At 44.5% G+C, this 16,063-nt stretch overlaps 3 protein-coding genes across 4 annotated transcripts; 1 reads left to right on the top strand and 2 right to left on the bottom strand.

Moving 5' to 3' along the window:
- The first annotated feature begins 220 nt into the window (after positions 1-220).
- Positions 221-2,051, top strand: LOC133915141 (protein SODIUM POTASSIUM ROOT DEFECTIVE 2-like). Its single transcript, XM_062358174.1, has 3 exons — positions 221-793; positions 1,274-1,349; positions 1,488-2,051. The coding sequence occupies exons 1-3, from the start codon at positions 335-337 to the stop codon at positions 1,625-1,627; spliced, it is 675 nt and encodes a 224-aa protein (XP_062214158.1). The 5' UTR covers positions 221-334; the 3' UTR covers positions 1,628-2,051.
- A 3,642-nt stretch (positions 2,052-5,693) lies between these two features.
- Positions 5,694-7,205, bottom strand: LOC133915140 (chalcone--flavanone isomerase-like). Its single transcript, XM_062358173.1, has 4 exons — positions 6,929-7,205; positions 6,674-6,832; positions 6,340-6,563; positions 5,694-6,241 (listed from the first exon to the last, which is right to left on the bottom strand). The coding sequence occupies exons 1-4, from the start codon at positions 7,020-7,022 to the stop codon at positions 6,023-6,025; spliced, it is 696 nt and encodes a 231-aa protein (XP_062214157.1). The 5' UTR covers positions 7,023-7,205; the 3' UTR covers positions 5,694-6,022.
- A 621-nt stretch (positions 7,206-7,826) lies between these two features.
- LOC133915139 (uncharacterized) lies at positions 7,827-11,639 on the bottom strand. Of its 2 annotated transcripts, none has more exons than XM_062358171.1 (5): positions 11,233-11,639; positions 10,356-10,444; positions 9,366-10,199; positions 9,003-9,153; positions 7,827-8,830 (listed from the first exon to the last, which is right to left on the bottom strand). In XM_062358171.1, exons 1-5 carry the CDS (start codon positions 11,378-11,380, stop codon positions 8,175-8,177), a joined length of 1,878 nt encoding a protein of 625 aa, XP_062214155.1. In that variant the 5' UTR covers positions 11,381-11,639; the 3' UTR covers positions 7,827-8,174. The 2 variants fall into 2 exon arrangements, with proteins under 2 accessions (XP_062214155.1, XP_062214156.1); XM_062358172.1 differs by having other exon boundaries at positions 9,366-10,212; positions 11,233-11,373.
- Between the last annotated feature and the right edge of the window lie 4,424 nt (positions 11,640-16,063).

Raw genomic sequence — 16,063 nt, 5'->3', positions numbered from 1 at the left:
AAACACGTCAGGACCTTCACGGTAACCTGGCAGCGATGATAAAGTTAAAAAACATGTGTCGTTGTTTCCTTCAAGTTAACTTATGTGACAGCTCTCTTTCTGGGTAACGGATTGTGGAGATCCTAACTCCTGTGCCTAACTCTGTCTTTTCTGTCTACAGAAGAACAAAAAAACTGTTGTTTTCCACAAAATTGTAAAGTTTGTTGCAGGTGATCATCCATGCACTCCTTGTTTGATACATGACATCAGTGGCTTTCTTTAGGGAGAGAAACACTGGAAGCACTTCAGAGAAGAGATACTACCATGTAAAGCAAAGGGGTGCTCACTCTCCTATATGTTTGTTTCCTTCCTCCATTTTCCACCAAACCACCACTCCAGTAGCATAACCAAAGCAGCTCAGCTTGCTACTAGTGCTCACTACGCTATGGCTTCTCTGCTCTTTAGGGACATGAAGGGCCTTTCGTGCTCGTCTCCGGCGTCCACCGCGATATGCCCGACCTTGGAGCGTCAGCCGATGGTCCGGTCGCACAAGAGTACCATTGCTAGTGCCAGCCCGCTGTCTCAGGCTCCTACCGAGCCCAGAACACACAGACATGATGGCAAGAAAGGCCAGCAGCACAAGGCTGTCGCAAACTGCGGTGGCCTCGTCAGCCCGGCCGGCTCGTCCAGGTACCTGCTGAGCGGCCGCGCCACCGCCGTAGCCAAGGAAATCCAGGAGGTGGAGTCTGCCCCGGCCGTTGATGCTAGGACGGAAGAAGCATCTGATGCGAAGAGCACACAGGCGCAGGAGCAGGTGAGGAAATTGCCCACTTGTGAATCTTTACTGTACTCTGAGTCACTGACTAGCATGTCGTGCTTGGATTTTGAAGATTTATGGCCCTACTCTTCTTGATTAGAAAACAATAGAAAATCAGATGTGGGATTATGTGATCATCAGTAATCATATATGTTGGGCTTGGAGGGTTTTATACAATGATTTCTCATTTGATTTCTGGAACTTCTGGCTGAAGTTATCCAAATACTGATACCCTTTTGTGGGAAGTTGGTTAAAGATTATGTATTGCAAAGAGAGATGCATATAAAACTGCTAGATGACTACTGCAGCTTTCTGGCTAACTGGATTAGTATCAGAAATTCAGAACATGACACCTCTTAAGTTTGAAGCTTGCATATTTGCCTCGTTTTATTCAAAATTTGCGAAACCAACTTAATATATGGCTATATGCTTGCTTTGAACTAAGCTCCAGTGTTGGGTATCTTGTCACTTTGTCAGGTAGTTGTGCTGAAGGTATCCCTGCACTGCAAAGCATGCGCTGGGAAAGTGAAGAAGCACCTCTCCAAGATGGAAGGTGAGCCCCTCACAAACCATACAAGCATATACAGCTATTTCTTCAAGATCTGAAACTTTTGTTCGGAGTTCAAGACAGAGATGAAAATTAACCTTTCTGATCCTGATAGCCAAACTGCACTTGTGAATATCGAGACAGGTGTGACATCGTTCGACATCGACTTCGCGGCCAAGAAAGTGACGGTGGTCGGCGACGTGACACCTCTGGGCGTGCTCAACAGCGTGTCCAAGGTGAAGAACGCCCAGCTCTGGGCGGCGCCGCCGGCGACAGCCGCCTGAAGGGGGAAAAGAGAACGGAAACCTGAAACCAAAGCTAGCTTAGCTTAGGATCCGTTCGCCGTGACTGGTGAGGAGGCTAGGGAGTACGGAGCTGGAGCTGTGCACGCAGCCACGCACGCACGGCACGCGTGTGGGCCACTGGCCACAGATGGCCAAGGACAGCGAGCTGGGCCAGTGCGGCTGTGATGGTGTCTCCTCGACCAGCATGCGTCCATGTCCTGACCCTTGCTTTGGTTCTTCCTGTGGTCGTCTTGTGATCTTCTCTTGTTTGCTGTGGTTGGCGCCATGCGAGGTACATGCAGTCTTTGCGCTTCTTTCGCTGTACGAGTGGGTGGCACTGCATTTTCCTCTTGCTGTAATATAAGCTTGACTGCGTTGCTGTTCTGGACTTTATGGAAAAGTGAATTGACATGAAAAGTTGGTGTCGAGACAACTGAAGTAGGATCTGGTGACGTGGTCAAAATGCAGAAAATTCTGAACTCATACGAGCTAATCAAGCCTTAAAGCAATTTTACAAACACAAATGATAGCTCATGCTTATTTATCACCTTAGGTTGCAAACCTTAACATAGTAAAAGATCAAAGATCAATGTGATTTTGATGATTAAACACAATATAGTTAATATGATTAATATTGTTTGTTTGTATATAAGGTTTAGTGTTATGGATGCTATGTAACAAAATTTTAGTTGTGATGCACACTAGATTTAGCCACATCTAATAAATCATATTGAAGACCCAAAACATTAATAAAGAGAAGCTACGAAAACTCAGACTTGAAAATAAAAAAAAATATTAAATTTAATAAGTCCCCTTAAAAACCTAGAATCTGCTTGCAAGCGTCACGTATCTCCAGAAGGTGACTATAAGTTTCAGCGTGAACTACTGGCTAAAGGGAAGGATCGATGATTTTCAACTTATGCAACTTGGAGATGGAACTTGGACTGCCTGCCATGACGATTATGATCAGTGATACGAGTGGAGGCCGAATCCATAAGTGGAGAGCATATTTGGGTGTGTAATTCTTGCACAGTGCACATGCATGTTTGGTTGAACAATCAATCTGCCAATTTAGTATCATGCCATTTTTTGTCACGCCAATTGTCAAAAAAAAATTCTGATAATATGTCCGTAAGAATAACGGGTTGTCTTTGTGATTCACAAATCGAATAGGAGATGAGACATACATGATGTATATAGGTTATAGCCTCTAGTTAGAGTAATACACTACGTCATATGTGATCGATGATGTATCTATATTCACTCGAGTATAAGTAGGTATCTAGATCTATTACAAGAAGTAGATGTGATCTAAACTAGACTAATGAGGAAGTCTCGCTGAGTATCTACTGTGGGCCTAGTGTTTATATCGAGTTGCAGATGAGTTATCTTTCTCCCATAAAAAGAGTCTCTTCGAGAATCTAGATCTCCGCCTTATATATAGAGGCCTTGTACCTTATCCTATCTTACCATAGTCGATAGGGGTACTTCATCTTGTCTACCAAGAAATATTAGATGACTTCGATTGGAATACTAGTTGTTCTCGAGCTAGGTAAGCAATTAAGATCTTACTAGAATGCACCTACTAGATCTCTAGGAGTATCAGATACCACAGATTCGGTTTCGTAATATCCGGAGTTGTTAGGCATATATACGACATATATTATTCGTATATGGTATATTCTTTATACATATATATCTTATAGTTAGATATTCGACACTAATTCTTATTTACTCGTGTATATTTCTCTTTAACGAAAAAACACCTAGTTCTAGATTGGGTTTGGTTCTTTCCTGAAAATTCAAGCACGCGCCGGTTTTGAAAGAGAAAAGGGTGCAAACAATTCAGAAGTTTCAGTTCAAGTACCCCTTCCGTGCTTTGGCTGCGTGCACTCAATGGAATCCGACCTGACAAGTCCGAACAAATGAAGAGACTGGGGCTTTCCTGGGCCCTAGCGTGAGAACCATATGGGCTCTGAATGTGTTGGGTAGCATGGGTTTAGTTCAAATTTTTTATGGACCGGATGTAGGGATGTAAGTTTTATATTTTTAGGTTATTGAATGGATCTAAAACTTAAAAAGTTAAGTATAGATTCATTTTCACCTAATTAAATTAAAAATAAACTAACTAATAACTTAGAACTACTAATTAGGTATCCACTTATGTTCTTAAGTGGACAGCACTGGCCTATTATCGGGTCCAACTCTCCCGGTTTGTGGGAGCACAGTGTATTGTATCCAGCAGTACTGGAACAGACACATATTTTTTAGAATTTTTTATTTTTTAATAATACTATAACAAGATTATCTTATCTCATATTTTAATAATAAAATAAAACTATCCCAAATGTCTAAGTCCAAAATATATCACTCCTATCTGACTTATGTTCCAATTGTTGTGACATACGTGTCCCGTGCACCGCGTAAAAAGCGTACTTAGGCGGAGAGCACCAATGGTCAGTTGATATATATCGCCATGGAGAAAGTGCCCAATGTGAAAAGAACAAGGCCATGGAGAACTTTCCCTATGCTACAGTGCAGAGAGGTGATTTTCAAACGATCGTCGATTTCAAGCGGAATTGGGCCCCTTCCCTTCCGTCTCTGGCTTGCCGGTGACGTGGATTAGGGTGAAGGTCTCCTTCTGTTCAATAGTAAGTAGGTTTTTCTAGCTTAATAGATCTAGGTAGGTTTAGGTGTTAGGTTAGTCATGGTGATGAGTTTGCCATACATTTTTTATTTCTCTGGTTCTTCTCGGGTGGGGGTCTTCTAGTGCTGCTCTCTTTGGTGATGGTACTACGGTGGCTCCATGCTGTGTGGTTTCAGGCCTTTGTACCCATGGTGTTGCTGATCTTTGGTTCCTCAGAGCTACCTCTGGTGATGCCGACATCTGTGATGTCATCTCTGGTAGGAGTTGAGTGAGGTTTGTATATGGTTGTGTGATGTGTGTGATAGTTGTTGTTTTTGCTGGAGCACCGATGTCGATATTTGTGGTGTTGATCTTATCTACGAAGGGATTATATCTCATTGCTATTCCTTTGGTGGGTTGTAGCTTTGAGCTGCAAACTTCTTTGCAGTGGTCGTGGAGGAATAGGTCTCCCTGTGCTCGAGCCGATGACGCAACAATCAATTTGCTTTCAGCGGTTTACATGTGCTATCGGCGATGGTTCCGAAGTGCTAAATATTGTGACGTTCTCAAAGTTTCAAGTTGGTCATCGGTCTCAACGCGAGAGACTCGCTTCACGGCCTCGGCTCTTATAGAGTGGCAGAGTTCGTTGGAGCTAAACAAGATACAAGAAATATCTGAATGTGTTTTACTTGTTTTTCTCTTGCTTTTCAGGTTTGTAATTCTGAGGCTTGGGATGTACTGTGCTTCAAATTAATATAATCCCTTTCCCTTAAAAAAAACACCATCCGCTGACCTCACACGCAGCCGGCGTCGATCTGACCCGCAGCCTCGGCAACGACGAGCTCGTGCTTATCCAAGCCACGGCGAGCGGCGGAAGACCAGCAGAAAACGGGATGAGTACTAACTGTATTATTAGATTTAGGGAATGTTTGGATTACAACTGTATTTATCACATCTAAATTTAGTTAAGTGTGATTTGTTATAAAAAATATAACTAATAAATTTTTAGTCATATATATGATAAAATTAGTAAAAAAAACTAAATATATGACATATAGACTAGGGATCTGACAAAGTGTTGTTTCTTACGATTATATCAGTCAATCAAACAGTTACTTAAAAATCTATAATATAATTAAATTTAGACTTAAACTAAATATATTCTTAATTTACATCAGAAATTGATGATAGAATAGCATGATTTGAAGGTGAAGAGTCTCTCACTCATGGGACTTTTTTTTATAGAGTTAGTTTATGAACTTGGTTGTGGTTCTTATTGGAGTTATGCATATAGCATGCTATTGACAGCTTATGTCCGATATGTTGACTAAGGCATAATATATTTTTTTCGACGACGAGGATACCTATTTTTATTATAAGATAACGGAATTAAGTTGTTCTTGAGGCCAGATGGAATACAGGCCGGCTCAAAAAAAAAGATGGAATACAAGCCAATGAAATACTACTCAAGAACATAACGGTCTAGACAAATTGTTGACTAAGACATATATGCACGGCAAAACATGGAAAACGCAAACAGGACCACAGAACATGCCGGCCATGTAAAATCTACTAAGCAACATAAAACATGGAAAAAAAATTATGCACTGAAACATATATGCGTTTTTTATTCAGGTTACCGACGGCTGAGGGAACTTCGTTTGAAAAACACGAACAGGGAAGGGGACGGTATGGGATCGATCACAACGCCTCTACAAGACAAAACAGATGTCATTGCGCTCGATCAGCTGATTCTCGTCGCGGTTCGCTCACGAAGAGGCAGAAACCGGGACAGGCTCCGGTCGTGGGGCGTCGCTGGGGGTGGCTTCCTTAGAGAGGAGCACCGACACCCTCGTCGCAATGCTCCGCTTTGCCGCCGGCGAGACACCGTGCTCCCCGATGATGGACTCCAGCACCGCCTCGCAGAGCGCCTTGTTCTCTATCGCCACGCCGCAGTCCGGCACCGACGAGTCTTTGGAGAACGCAACCTGGATTAAAACAAGGGAATGGCATGCGTGAACTCAAGCATTTTTTCTTTTTTGTCGCATGGAACAAGTAAGGGTGCCAAATTTGTATGGGTACTCACGGTGAGGACTCCGGCTTGTGAGTGGGTGAAGAGGATGGACGCGCCCGGCGGGAAGCTCTCGGGCTTGAAGGCCTCCTTGAACTTCTCCACGGCGAGGCCCTCGGCGTCCGTATACACGCCGGTGGCCTTCCAGTACGCCACGCAGTTCTCCGTCACCTTCTCGGAGTACTGCTCGCCGGTGAGCGGCAGGATCATCGTCACCCTCGTGAACTTCTCGAACTCGCCTGGCCAGATGCATGCACGGTCACCAAGCGCGGCGTGCAATAAGAGAGACGAAGTCAGGGCGAGACGCACGCCATTAACCATTATGCGCAAGAACGAGGCATCTTCTTACCCGTGACAACGTCGCGGAAGAAGGCGGCGTCGGACGCGAGCTCATCTACCGTCTTCCCGGCCCACCGCTTGGCCAGCGCCGGCACGGCCGCGTCCTCCAGGTACACGCCGATGGCGGTGAATTTGATGAAGCTGCCACCAATCTCCATCCCGCGCACACCTGGGCATCAAACGAGGGGCCAATCGAGTCGCCATATTCTGCACCAACTATAATTCGCTTACAGAATCTAAACGGACGACACGGGAGGCAACGCACCTGCGCCGGCGAGGAAGTGCGAGCGGCCGGAGCCCGGGGGGCGGGAGACCGGCGGGAAGACGACGCCATCAACGACCACCTCCGACACGGCCATGGTTGCACGGATGAGGGAGTTGAATGTAGCTTGCGAGCAGATGCAACGTAACAGATCAAGTTAGTGCGTTTGTTAAGGGGCTGGGTAGTTGCGATATATCGGAACGCGCGAGAGCACGGGATGGTTAGCTGGGAAGCGACATCCCAGCAGCTATATAGAATGACACCAGCTCTAGTATATAATTGCAGGCATGCCACCAACAGCTACATAGGACACCAGCTCTAGTGAAAAATTGCAGGCATACAATCTATTTCAACTGATGTCAATTTGAGATACTTTAGGACCAGGGCCTGCAAGCCTTGCATTTTGCCGGCTAACGGTATTTTTCAAGGATAAAAAAAAAGTACAGATAGCCGGCAGTCGGAAGTCGTTCGCTCGTAGCGTTCACAACGCACGCGCGTAAACTAGTAGCGTGATGACATCGTGGTAACTCTGTAATATTTGGGTGCTTGTGAGGGTATAGATAGGGGTAGTTGGGACGAATTGACATGACGTGGCGAACCAGTGGCCGGTTTTGCTGAGATATCAAGCTACCATTCAATTCAACCGGAACTGATAGGCAGGACCTTTCATGATCAAGATTCGCTAGTTCAGAAACTTTTGCCAACTTATTTTACACATCTTGATTTAATGATGCTGAGCAGTTTTTTTTGTCTGGCGCAATGAATTCATTTTCTTATTATTAGTACTGAGAAGATATCTATGCACATCTTGTGTACATCTTGATGATCAAATTCAAGGAGCACACTTCACCCCAAAGCTGTCCAAAAGAGTATGCCACTTATTCTTCCTTTCAAGAAGAACACAAATGTATGTGACTATAATTTCCCCTCATTTACAGAATTAAACTCACAGCTGACAAAATTCGATACAAGGAAAAGTCTCCCAGTCTTACAAATTCCGCAAAACATGTCCTTTTTCGTGGTTACAAAGAATTTTACTACATACACACCTAATCCAATAGAATTCCTAATTTTCCTATTACCACTAGAAGCACAGTGACTAGACCAAAAAACTCGTCAACCACCGCTTTAAAAATGAACACTGATTTTAAGGACCAAAGAAACAATTAAAACTGACTACAAAAACCTACCAACACAAAACAAGGGACCTGCACTGCAACAATGTAAAACCTACTAGGACCGTAGATACCTAACTGGACATCAGTTCCAGAAGCAGCTCTTCCAAAAGATCATCTTTTATCATTTTCTCGATGTCCCTTCCTGCCCTGTCGATGCAATCTGATAAATCTGGCCACTTTTGATCAAATACTTTCTTCTCAGGCATCTTGCTCAGTGCAAGTACTTCCCGCCTCTGAGCTAACACCTGCAAGACTCTTTCCAATAGACCCTCTGAACCCCATATTGGAGCCAAGTTCCTAGCAGTATTTACCCAAGGCTGCATGTTCAAGCATGGAGCAAGGATTTGTGACAATATAGTGTTCACCATATCGAATAAAAGCTTCCTGTCTGATCTTGGCCATTGAACAATTTTGATGTACTTCTTTTCAAGGTTCTCAAATACATCATAACCTGCAGGACAGTCGAGGGACTGGCACACTTTGAACAGTTGATCCTCTGCAGTGCCGTGAATGCCAGAAGCAATTAGTATATCCAGCAAGTAAGAAAACTCCCTTTCCTCTTCATCTTCAAATTCTTCAAGAATATCTTCAACCAGTTGTATGGGTTCATCATTATTTGACTCCATTTCAGAGGATAAGTTCAAGTCACCAGTTCCACCAATGCTACTTGCCTCTGCAACAGTCTCCATGGGTGGAAATTTTACACGCTCAAGTCTCAGTTGCAGATCTAAATTAAGAGACCATAAATTAACCACGATTAACACAAGATAGAAACATAACAAGGCCAATAGCCACATAGAAATGTATGAAGGAGACCATAAAATTAACTATGATTAACACAAGATAGAAACATAACAAGGCCATAATAGCCACATAGAAATGAAGGCATGATCACTAACCATTCGGATCTGCTGGCTCTCGCTTGACATTTTCAGAATCCGAGCAATCTTCCGATGGAGGTTCAAGAACAGATATTGGGCTAGCCTGACCTATCTCTTTGCGGTAAATGACAGACATAGACTCTAGGTGTGCAACAAGAGGGCAATATACCTGAAAAACAAAAGATATCATGAGCTTAACCTTCCTATCAGGTCGAGGGAAAGCACAGTGATAACTAAATGTCCTTCAGTTGATCTCTAATTTTTTGTTGAAAGAAGACAAAGCAAGGAAATGCAAATATAAATATTATGAATGCTTCTGATTCTACAAACTTAAGAAACCATCTAAGCATAAAAGTAGAAAGCATAGATTCTAGCATATACCTTCTTGAAAGTCATCCATTGATCATTAGCTACTACACCCAGAGATGATAAATTGGAGTTATCACTAGTGTCACTTGAAGACGATACATGTAAATCATTAATGCTGTCGGCAGAGGAAAAGCATCCAACCTTCTCAGATTCACTGTATGTAGAGCTCCATGATTGTTCAGGTGCTTTCTGATTGAGTTGTTCTGAACGGCACAGTTGATTTTGTCGAACTAATGCATTATTGAACAAAGCCTGTGAATGTTTTCCCAGTGAGGAACCAGGCTGGTCATGAACCTTCTCTATACTTAGCTGGTTGATTGCTCCTACGGAATTCACAATTTTACATCTTCGATTCAAAGCACTGATACGGTTTTGGTTCTGATGATTGCCACCATTCCGTGGTTGACGTAGCAATGACATTTTCTCAGAAAGGGAACAATTTGCACTCGTTGAACCCATCTTCGTAGAAGCTGATCTTTCACCTCTTTTGACCAGTTGATAACTGAAGTTATTCATATTACTACAACTCTTTACAGTTGGAGGATTCTTCACATTGTTGTTTGGATTGTTGAGATGATATTTAGGCCGAATGGGCAAGCCTGGAACAGTGCTGCTTGCATGACACAATTCATTCTTGGTGGAGATTTTATTCTCTCTTGGCCATGAAATAGAAGTTTTCTGAGAATCCGCAAGAAATCCACTTGCCCAATCACAACCATTTAATTCTGCAATCACTGAAGGCTGCAAGTGGCTGTTTTCTGTAACATTCCTCTGTGCATCAGGGAGACATCTTATAGAACTTCTGTGGGAGCTCTTATGCTTATATTCCCCAACATCCCACGAAAGCTGTAACAACAAACTTATGTAAGAAAAGTGAAACAAAAAAAGGTCAGTTGAAGCACAACAGAACTTTTGAGTTGCAGAAGTATTTTGTAGGGGGAAAATCCAAGTCAGGGGACTATTAAGACTTTCAATAAAACAGTGAGCATTTGAACAACTTACATCATCTTCTTGTGTTGTGGATCCAGTGCAACATCTGAAATCTGATAATACCCTATGAACACGTCGTTGCTTGTCCACATGAGCAAACCCTGAGTACAAGTCAGGAAGCAGAATAAGAATTGGTCAACTCCAAATCAATTAGACTTTTCTTTAGTTGCACAAAAACAAGAACCATTCGAACATGTAAACCACTTGTGACTTCAGTTAAAAAACGAAGCATAAAAGAAAAAACATGTCGCACTTCCTTGTCCCTAAGGGAATGAACTAAAGGAAATAGATAGACCATAACGTATTGACCAAGTTTAGTTGCAACCATACAATTTGTTATTCTTGCTTCCAGTTATAAGAATGTATTGTGCATCTAAGTAGCTTTGTAGAACACAATTATGACTGGATTTTCATCCTGTAAGAGGCTAAACATCACTAATCCTTTATATTTGTCTGAAAGTGTACGTTACAACAATATTTTTTGGGGGTGAAATAGTGATATTTGAACTATTCCATGATCTTTCCCCCAATTTATGTTCCTCGGACAAACAAGGAAACAATACAAATATGGAAAATAAATTTGAAGATGCTTCGTTGTACTACATCTAGCATGATCTCTCCCAAATTCTGTTGTTCGGAGCAACGAGCAACACACAAACAAATAACCGAACGGTGCAAATAAATAAAGCAGCACCCTCGCCCCCGCCCTCACAACAACCTGGAGTACCAATCCTGGAAGGTGGAAGCAAGGAAGCAAGCACTACCCACCATGCGAAATCAACCAGACTCCAGATACAATCACACATGCGATCCCCAGCCGCTCAAATCAATCGCAAAAAAAAAAATACCAAACAGCAGAGATTCATTTTCGGAAGCAACCGGTCCTGACCTTCCGTTCGCCGCGGGGCCGTGCTCGCCCCGCTCGTCAGCGCCGGAGCCGGCGCCGCCACCGTCCGCCTCACGACCCCGCCTCCTCCTCCCGTCCGGCACGACCGCCGCGCCCACCTCCGCCGGCAGCTCGCGGTCGGCCCGCCCATCCACGCCCGCCAGCGCCCGAATCAACCCGATGCACACCCGCCGCTCAGAGCACGCGGGATCGTGATCTGGCGAGCGGGGCGCGTATTTGAAGTAGCGCAGCGAGGAGACAGGGGAAGTGCTGGATTCGCGGGGCGTCGCGTCGCCTGGGGCGGGCCGGACGGGGAAGAAGGGGAGGGAAGCCCGCGAGGAGACGGGGGCGCGTTCGGTCGCGGCTCTTGCCGGCGCGGCAGCGGTTGCCTGAAATTTCATGTGGGTGCCTGTCTGCCAGCGCAAGTTGGACTTTGATAAATCGATTATAGGTCTAAAAATTGATCAAACTTTGATAAATTATATGAAATTAATTATTTTTATCATATATATCATAAAAGTTAATTTATAATAAAATTTCGTACGAGATAAAAGAGCGAAGTATAAACTTTGTTGCAAACTAGTTCCTATAAGATATATAATCAAACAACGATTAACTTCGAATATATTATTAAAATTAATTAACTTGAAACATATAATCGAATTTTCCGTGGAACTACACTCGAGTTTCCGTCCCCTTTCGTACAAAAAATTTCAAGAAAATTTTGTCTTGCTCGTTTCGTAGGAGATTCTTGGGTGCTGCTTGCATGAAGCACTGCGGTGGTTTGACCGAGATTTGACTGGCCTAAACCGCCGACGTGGCAGTGCTTGTTCTGTGGCTTCCCGTGGTTAGGCGGCTAACTAACTAACCCATGGGATTAAGGCTCTCTCTCTTAAAAAAAAGTCGCCTGGTTAAGCACTGTGGTGGTGATTACTCCTATCTTGAGGTGACGAGACGTTTTCTAATTAAGACTGTGGGATAAATTTGTGCTTTCGTACACGGATTAGGGCGTATACAATACAAACATTTTTGGATCAAAGAGTAGAATAGCTGCCGTTTGTATTAATTAAGAAGAGGTACATATTCGCTCGGCATTAGGCTTCCGAGGCGTTGCGCTCCTGCAAGATCCCACGATCCGGCCTCTTCCTTGATCCTATAGGCAACGGTGAGGGCCGAGTGGAACTTGCTATTGAACTCTTTGCGTTCCTTCCAGATCTCCCACCTCATCAGGATAACGAGTATACAATACAAATACAAATACAAACGTGGGGGCTGGGAGGTAATCAAATGTTGGATGGATGCGGTTTGGTTGAAAGCAACAGCCCTTCTCTCTCTGCGCATGTCGAAGGAAGGTGGTAGGAAACCGTCTCGCTCTAATCTCCGGCTGTTTTTCCGTAAAACGCCGTGATATTATACTGTTCCCGCGTGTAAGACCATCTTCAATTGTATTCTCTTCATTTCGTTCTCTTTTCTATTTCTTTCTCCGTTTTCATTTCTTTTATTTTCTCTCATCTCCAACAGCTTCCCTTCAAAAATAACCGCGAAGGCAAAGAAGAGATAATTACGTCCTGAAGGTAATGACCATAGAAATCCCTTCATAACGAAAAACATAAAAGGAAACTATTGGAGCGCTAAAGGAAACGAAAGTCCCTTCACGACGGGATTTTCGTCTCCGAAGGGAAACCCTTGGGCATAGTCTAAGAACGATCCTAGCAACAAATGAACGCATCGGCCCACTCTCTTCCCAATTTCGTCCCGCACCATGATTCTCCGGAATAATTACTGTAGCTGCTATAGTTTTTTTGTTGCGGAATTAGTACTGCTCTTTGATTTGGAAGGAAATCGTATAAGACCCGCTCTCACGTAATCCGCGTGAGACCCTCATCCGGCTCCTTCATGCCGCGATCGGACGGCGCGCGCGTGCGCCGGCGCGCGCGTGGGCGCGCGTGTGTCGAGCAACGGCAGGGGTCTACACGGAGGACCCGGCCTTATACAATTTTCTTCCCTTTGATTTGGGGTTATAATCTGATTAGGTGATAGTTATAATTGTGATTAGAGTTGCTCTTTGTGGAACTAGTTGTTGCAGAACCTGTTTGCTCTTCTTTGCGGACGTTTAATCTGATTGTGGAATCTGCTCTTTCAGTTATGGTTTTAATCTAATTGATTATTTTTTTGAAATTACAGTAAGAGTATTACTGATTTTTTTATAGAAGAAGAGAATTGGTTAGAAATCGGACTCGAAAACCTCACAACTGTATGGTTAATTTGATGAGAAAACCAGCAAAAAAAAACTCTGCTCAACAAACAACCACTTCGAAACAACTGCCAAAAAGAACACACAACCAACTACTTAGACTCCACAACTGACTAGGTTTGTTGTAGGTTATGGTTGCCAAGAGAGTAGCTCTAACTTCCTATGGCGAAACACCACAGCTACCTCAAACTCGTCACGCCCACGACCCAAAGGCCGCCACTGATACTGTCGCGGGGACAATCGTGCACCGTGTCATTATTGTCGAGCTCTGTCACACCCCGGTGAAGCAGCAGCCGACTTCTCCACTGCACAGCTAGCCCAACGCGCATCAGCCGAGCGCCGAGAAAGGTGGAGAGCATCTGAATTTGAGGCAACAACTCATCAAAGAAGACTCCAAGCCTCCAAAGGTGTCGAAAACTGCCACCGAGAATGCTAGGGTCCATGCCAAAGCTGACAGCCACTCAAAACCAAGGAGAGGACCTCCAAAGCAAAGCCTAAAAGGAGGGCACACCGTCCAAGGATGCTGCCATCGCCACTCCATATGCCCATAGCAAGGTTTTCACCCGTAGAGTCCAAACCCTCGTTTGTGAGAGGGCAAGATGGGTTCTCGACAACACCTCCAGGGAGGGAAGTGGCGCCCGAAGGTGTCACCATCATCGGCGTCGGTAGAAAACTGAGCATGGCTTTTGCCCGAAGCCCCCATCTCACACACCAAGAAAGTAGCCGTCATCCCCACCCGCAAGTGCATCCCTAAGCCATCACCAAGCCGTCGAGCTCCCCGCGAACCGGATTTTGGGGAAAAGAGATAGATCCAGCAAGGGAAGGAGCACAAGCAATGGTGGGAGGCCTAGAGGCGGACACCACGAGAAGAGGAGGACCGACAGCCATAATCTCATGGAGCATCAAAGAGGAGGAGCAACTGGGGCTGCAAGGGTGCCCTATTGAAGGACCAACGCAACCGGAAGACCACCGACTTCGCCCCGGTGGACAACTGGTGGCACAAGGCTGCCTGTATCCAGGTTTTGAGCCAGCCCGCCGTGGGAAGCGGCCAATCGAAAAGGCCCTAAAGCCACCGACCTCAGATGCAAGCTGATTCCTCGAAGGTCCAGCGTATGCCACAGAGTGTGGTGGTGAAGAGGACGATCGCCACCGCGTCGCCTGACAGGCACATTTCCTCGGCGATAATCGTCGACAGGTACCGTCTTCGAGTGCTTGGGCTTCTCAGAGCCGACCATCCGTTTGAAGAGGGAGCCTTCCTCCGATAGCTCGTGCTTGATGGATGCCAAGAGATTTGAGTCGAACAGTGGGCTCAGGCATCGCCGAGACGACGACATGCCGCCACTAGCCTTGGCCACAGGTGGTCAGATCTAGGCCAACCCGCCCCGGATCTGTAGTTCTCCAGCGTCGGCGGCTACCAAGCGACGGTGGTTGGGGCAGGAAGGATTGGCGAGAGCAGGTTATTATATGGAGAGGAGAAGGGAGGGGAGGAGAGGAGAGAGAGGAAGATGCACAACGTGGCTTGACAGCGGAACCGAGTCGCCTCTCAAAGACGACGCGGAGGTCTGTTTTTTACTTTTGTAAATTCGTATGGAGTGGTCATCTGATTGATTATCTGAATGCAATATTAATTCCATTAGTATCTGTTGAAATATCATTCGATATGAATGTGCCGTTGTTTTGTTCATTCATGCTATCTGTTGGGGAATTAATATTGACCTTTGATTATTCACAAGTAGGCTGGATTTTACACCTTTTTATGCAGGATATTTCTGCTGCAATGGATAATTTAGCAATGCTTCCCGTCTGGTTTCATTACAATGGCTATTTCTTCAATTTCAATCGAGATGTGTAGTATATCTGTGGATTGTCTGCGATGTCTTATGAGTCTCTTTGCTGGAGATCAAAGGCCATCTTAGTGATGGCACAACAGTTACAGATGAAATTGAGCTGCACTGGTGGTCTCCTGGGAAAGATTTGTCTTCTGGACTGCGACTGTTAACATATGACAAGGTTTGTGGTTACATGAGTGATTCCATAATTGAACGACAAGTGGCTGAAATTTATGTGGAAATGAGCAGTCTTGATTGGAGTGATTGCGAAGTTGAACTTGGCAATATGTTGCAAGTAGATGATAGGGAGATGGATGTCGATGCTACTGCTGAGGTACAACCGTACAAGCCCCAAAGCAAGAGCCGAACAAGAAGGAAAAGAAAGGAGTCAATAACTTTTATAGCTCAAGGAAGAGAAAATGTGAACCTGACCGAAGCTCTGAACCCAAGCATACAGATGGAGAAGATGACAAAGATAGTGACAACAGTGATGGTGATTATCACAAAATCCTCTACCCTCGCAACGCTGTGTCTACTGAACTTGCATAAACTGACACGACAATTGTGAACACATATATACTTATGAACTGACGAGAGTTGTCTATACTGGATTTGTTTTTGCGCTATACTCTTGGTGATCTGCACAAGGAACAGTTAGATAATTAACGCACGTCATCCCATTTGAAATTTTGAATTCGAAATCATGCATGTGGCACTACGTGAAAAAAGTCAAGAGACTCATCACTCTGAA

The sequence above is a fragment of the Phragmites australis genome, chromosome 4, assembly GCF_958298935.1.
Source record: "Phragmites australis chromosome 4, lpPhrAust1.1, whole genome shotgun sequence".
Lineage (NCBI taxonomy): Eukaryota > Viridiplantae > Streptophyta > Magnoliopsida > Poales > Poaceae > Phragmites > Phragmites australis.
The sequence above is the reverse complement of the archived record's forward strand: the minus strand, read 5'-3'. Positions and strand labels throughout refer to the sequence as shown.

What these genes read in the sequence shown, in the direction of transcription:
- LOC133915141 (XM_062358174.1), top strand. Translation starts at nt 335, where the DNA reads ATGTTTGTTTCCTTCCTCCATTTTCCACCAAACCACCACTCCAGTAGC. An exon ending in GCACACAGGCGCAGGAGCAG is followed by an intron (nt 794 to 1,273) that starts GTGAGGAAATTG and finishes TCACTTTGTCAG; the next exon opens with GTAGTTGTGCTGAAGGTATC. An exon ending in GCACCTCTCCAAGATGGAAG is followed by an intron (nt 1,350 to 1,487) that starts GTGAGCCCCTCA and finishes ATATCGAGACAG; the next exon opens with GTGTGACATCGTTCGACATC.
- LOC133915140 (XM_062358173.1), bottom strand. Translation starts at nt 7,022, where the DNA reads ATGGCCGTGTCGGAGGTGGTCGTTGATGGCGTCGTCTTCCCGCCGGTC. An exon ending in CTTCCGCGACGTTGTCACGG is followed by an intron (nt 6,564 to 6,673) that starts GTAAGAAGATGC and finishes GCATCTGGCCAG; the next exon opens with GCGAGTTCGAGAAGTTCACG. An exon ending in CACAAGCCGGAGTCCTCACC is followed by an intron (nt 6,242 to 6,339) that starts GTGAGTACCCAT and finishes GTTTTAATCCAG; the next exon opens with GTTGCGTTCTCCAAAGACTC.
- LOC133915139 (XM_062358171.1), bottom strand. Translation starts at nt 11,380, where the DNA reads ATGGGCGGGCCGACCGCGAGCTGCCGGCGGAGGTGGGCGCGGCGGTCG. An exon ending in GGCCCCGCGGCGAACGGAAG is followed by an intron (nt 10,445 to 11,232) that starts GTCAGGACCGGT and finishes ACTTGTACTCAG; the next exon opens with GGTTTGCTCATGTGGACAAG. An exon ending in AGAGCCAGCAGATCCGAATG is followed by an intron (nt 8,831 to 9,002) that starts GTTAGTGATCAT and finishes CTCTTAATTTAG; the next exon opens with ATCTGCAACTGAGACTTGAG.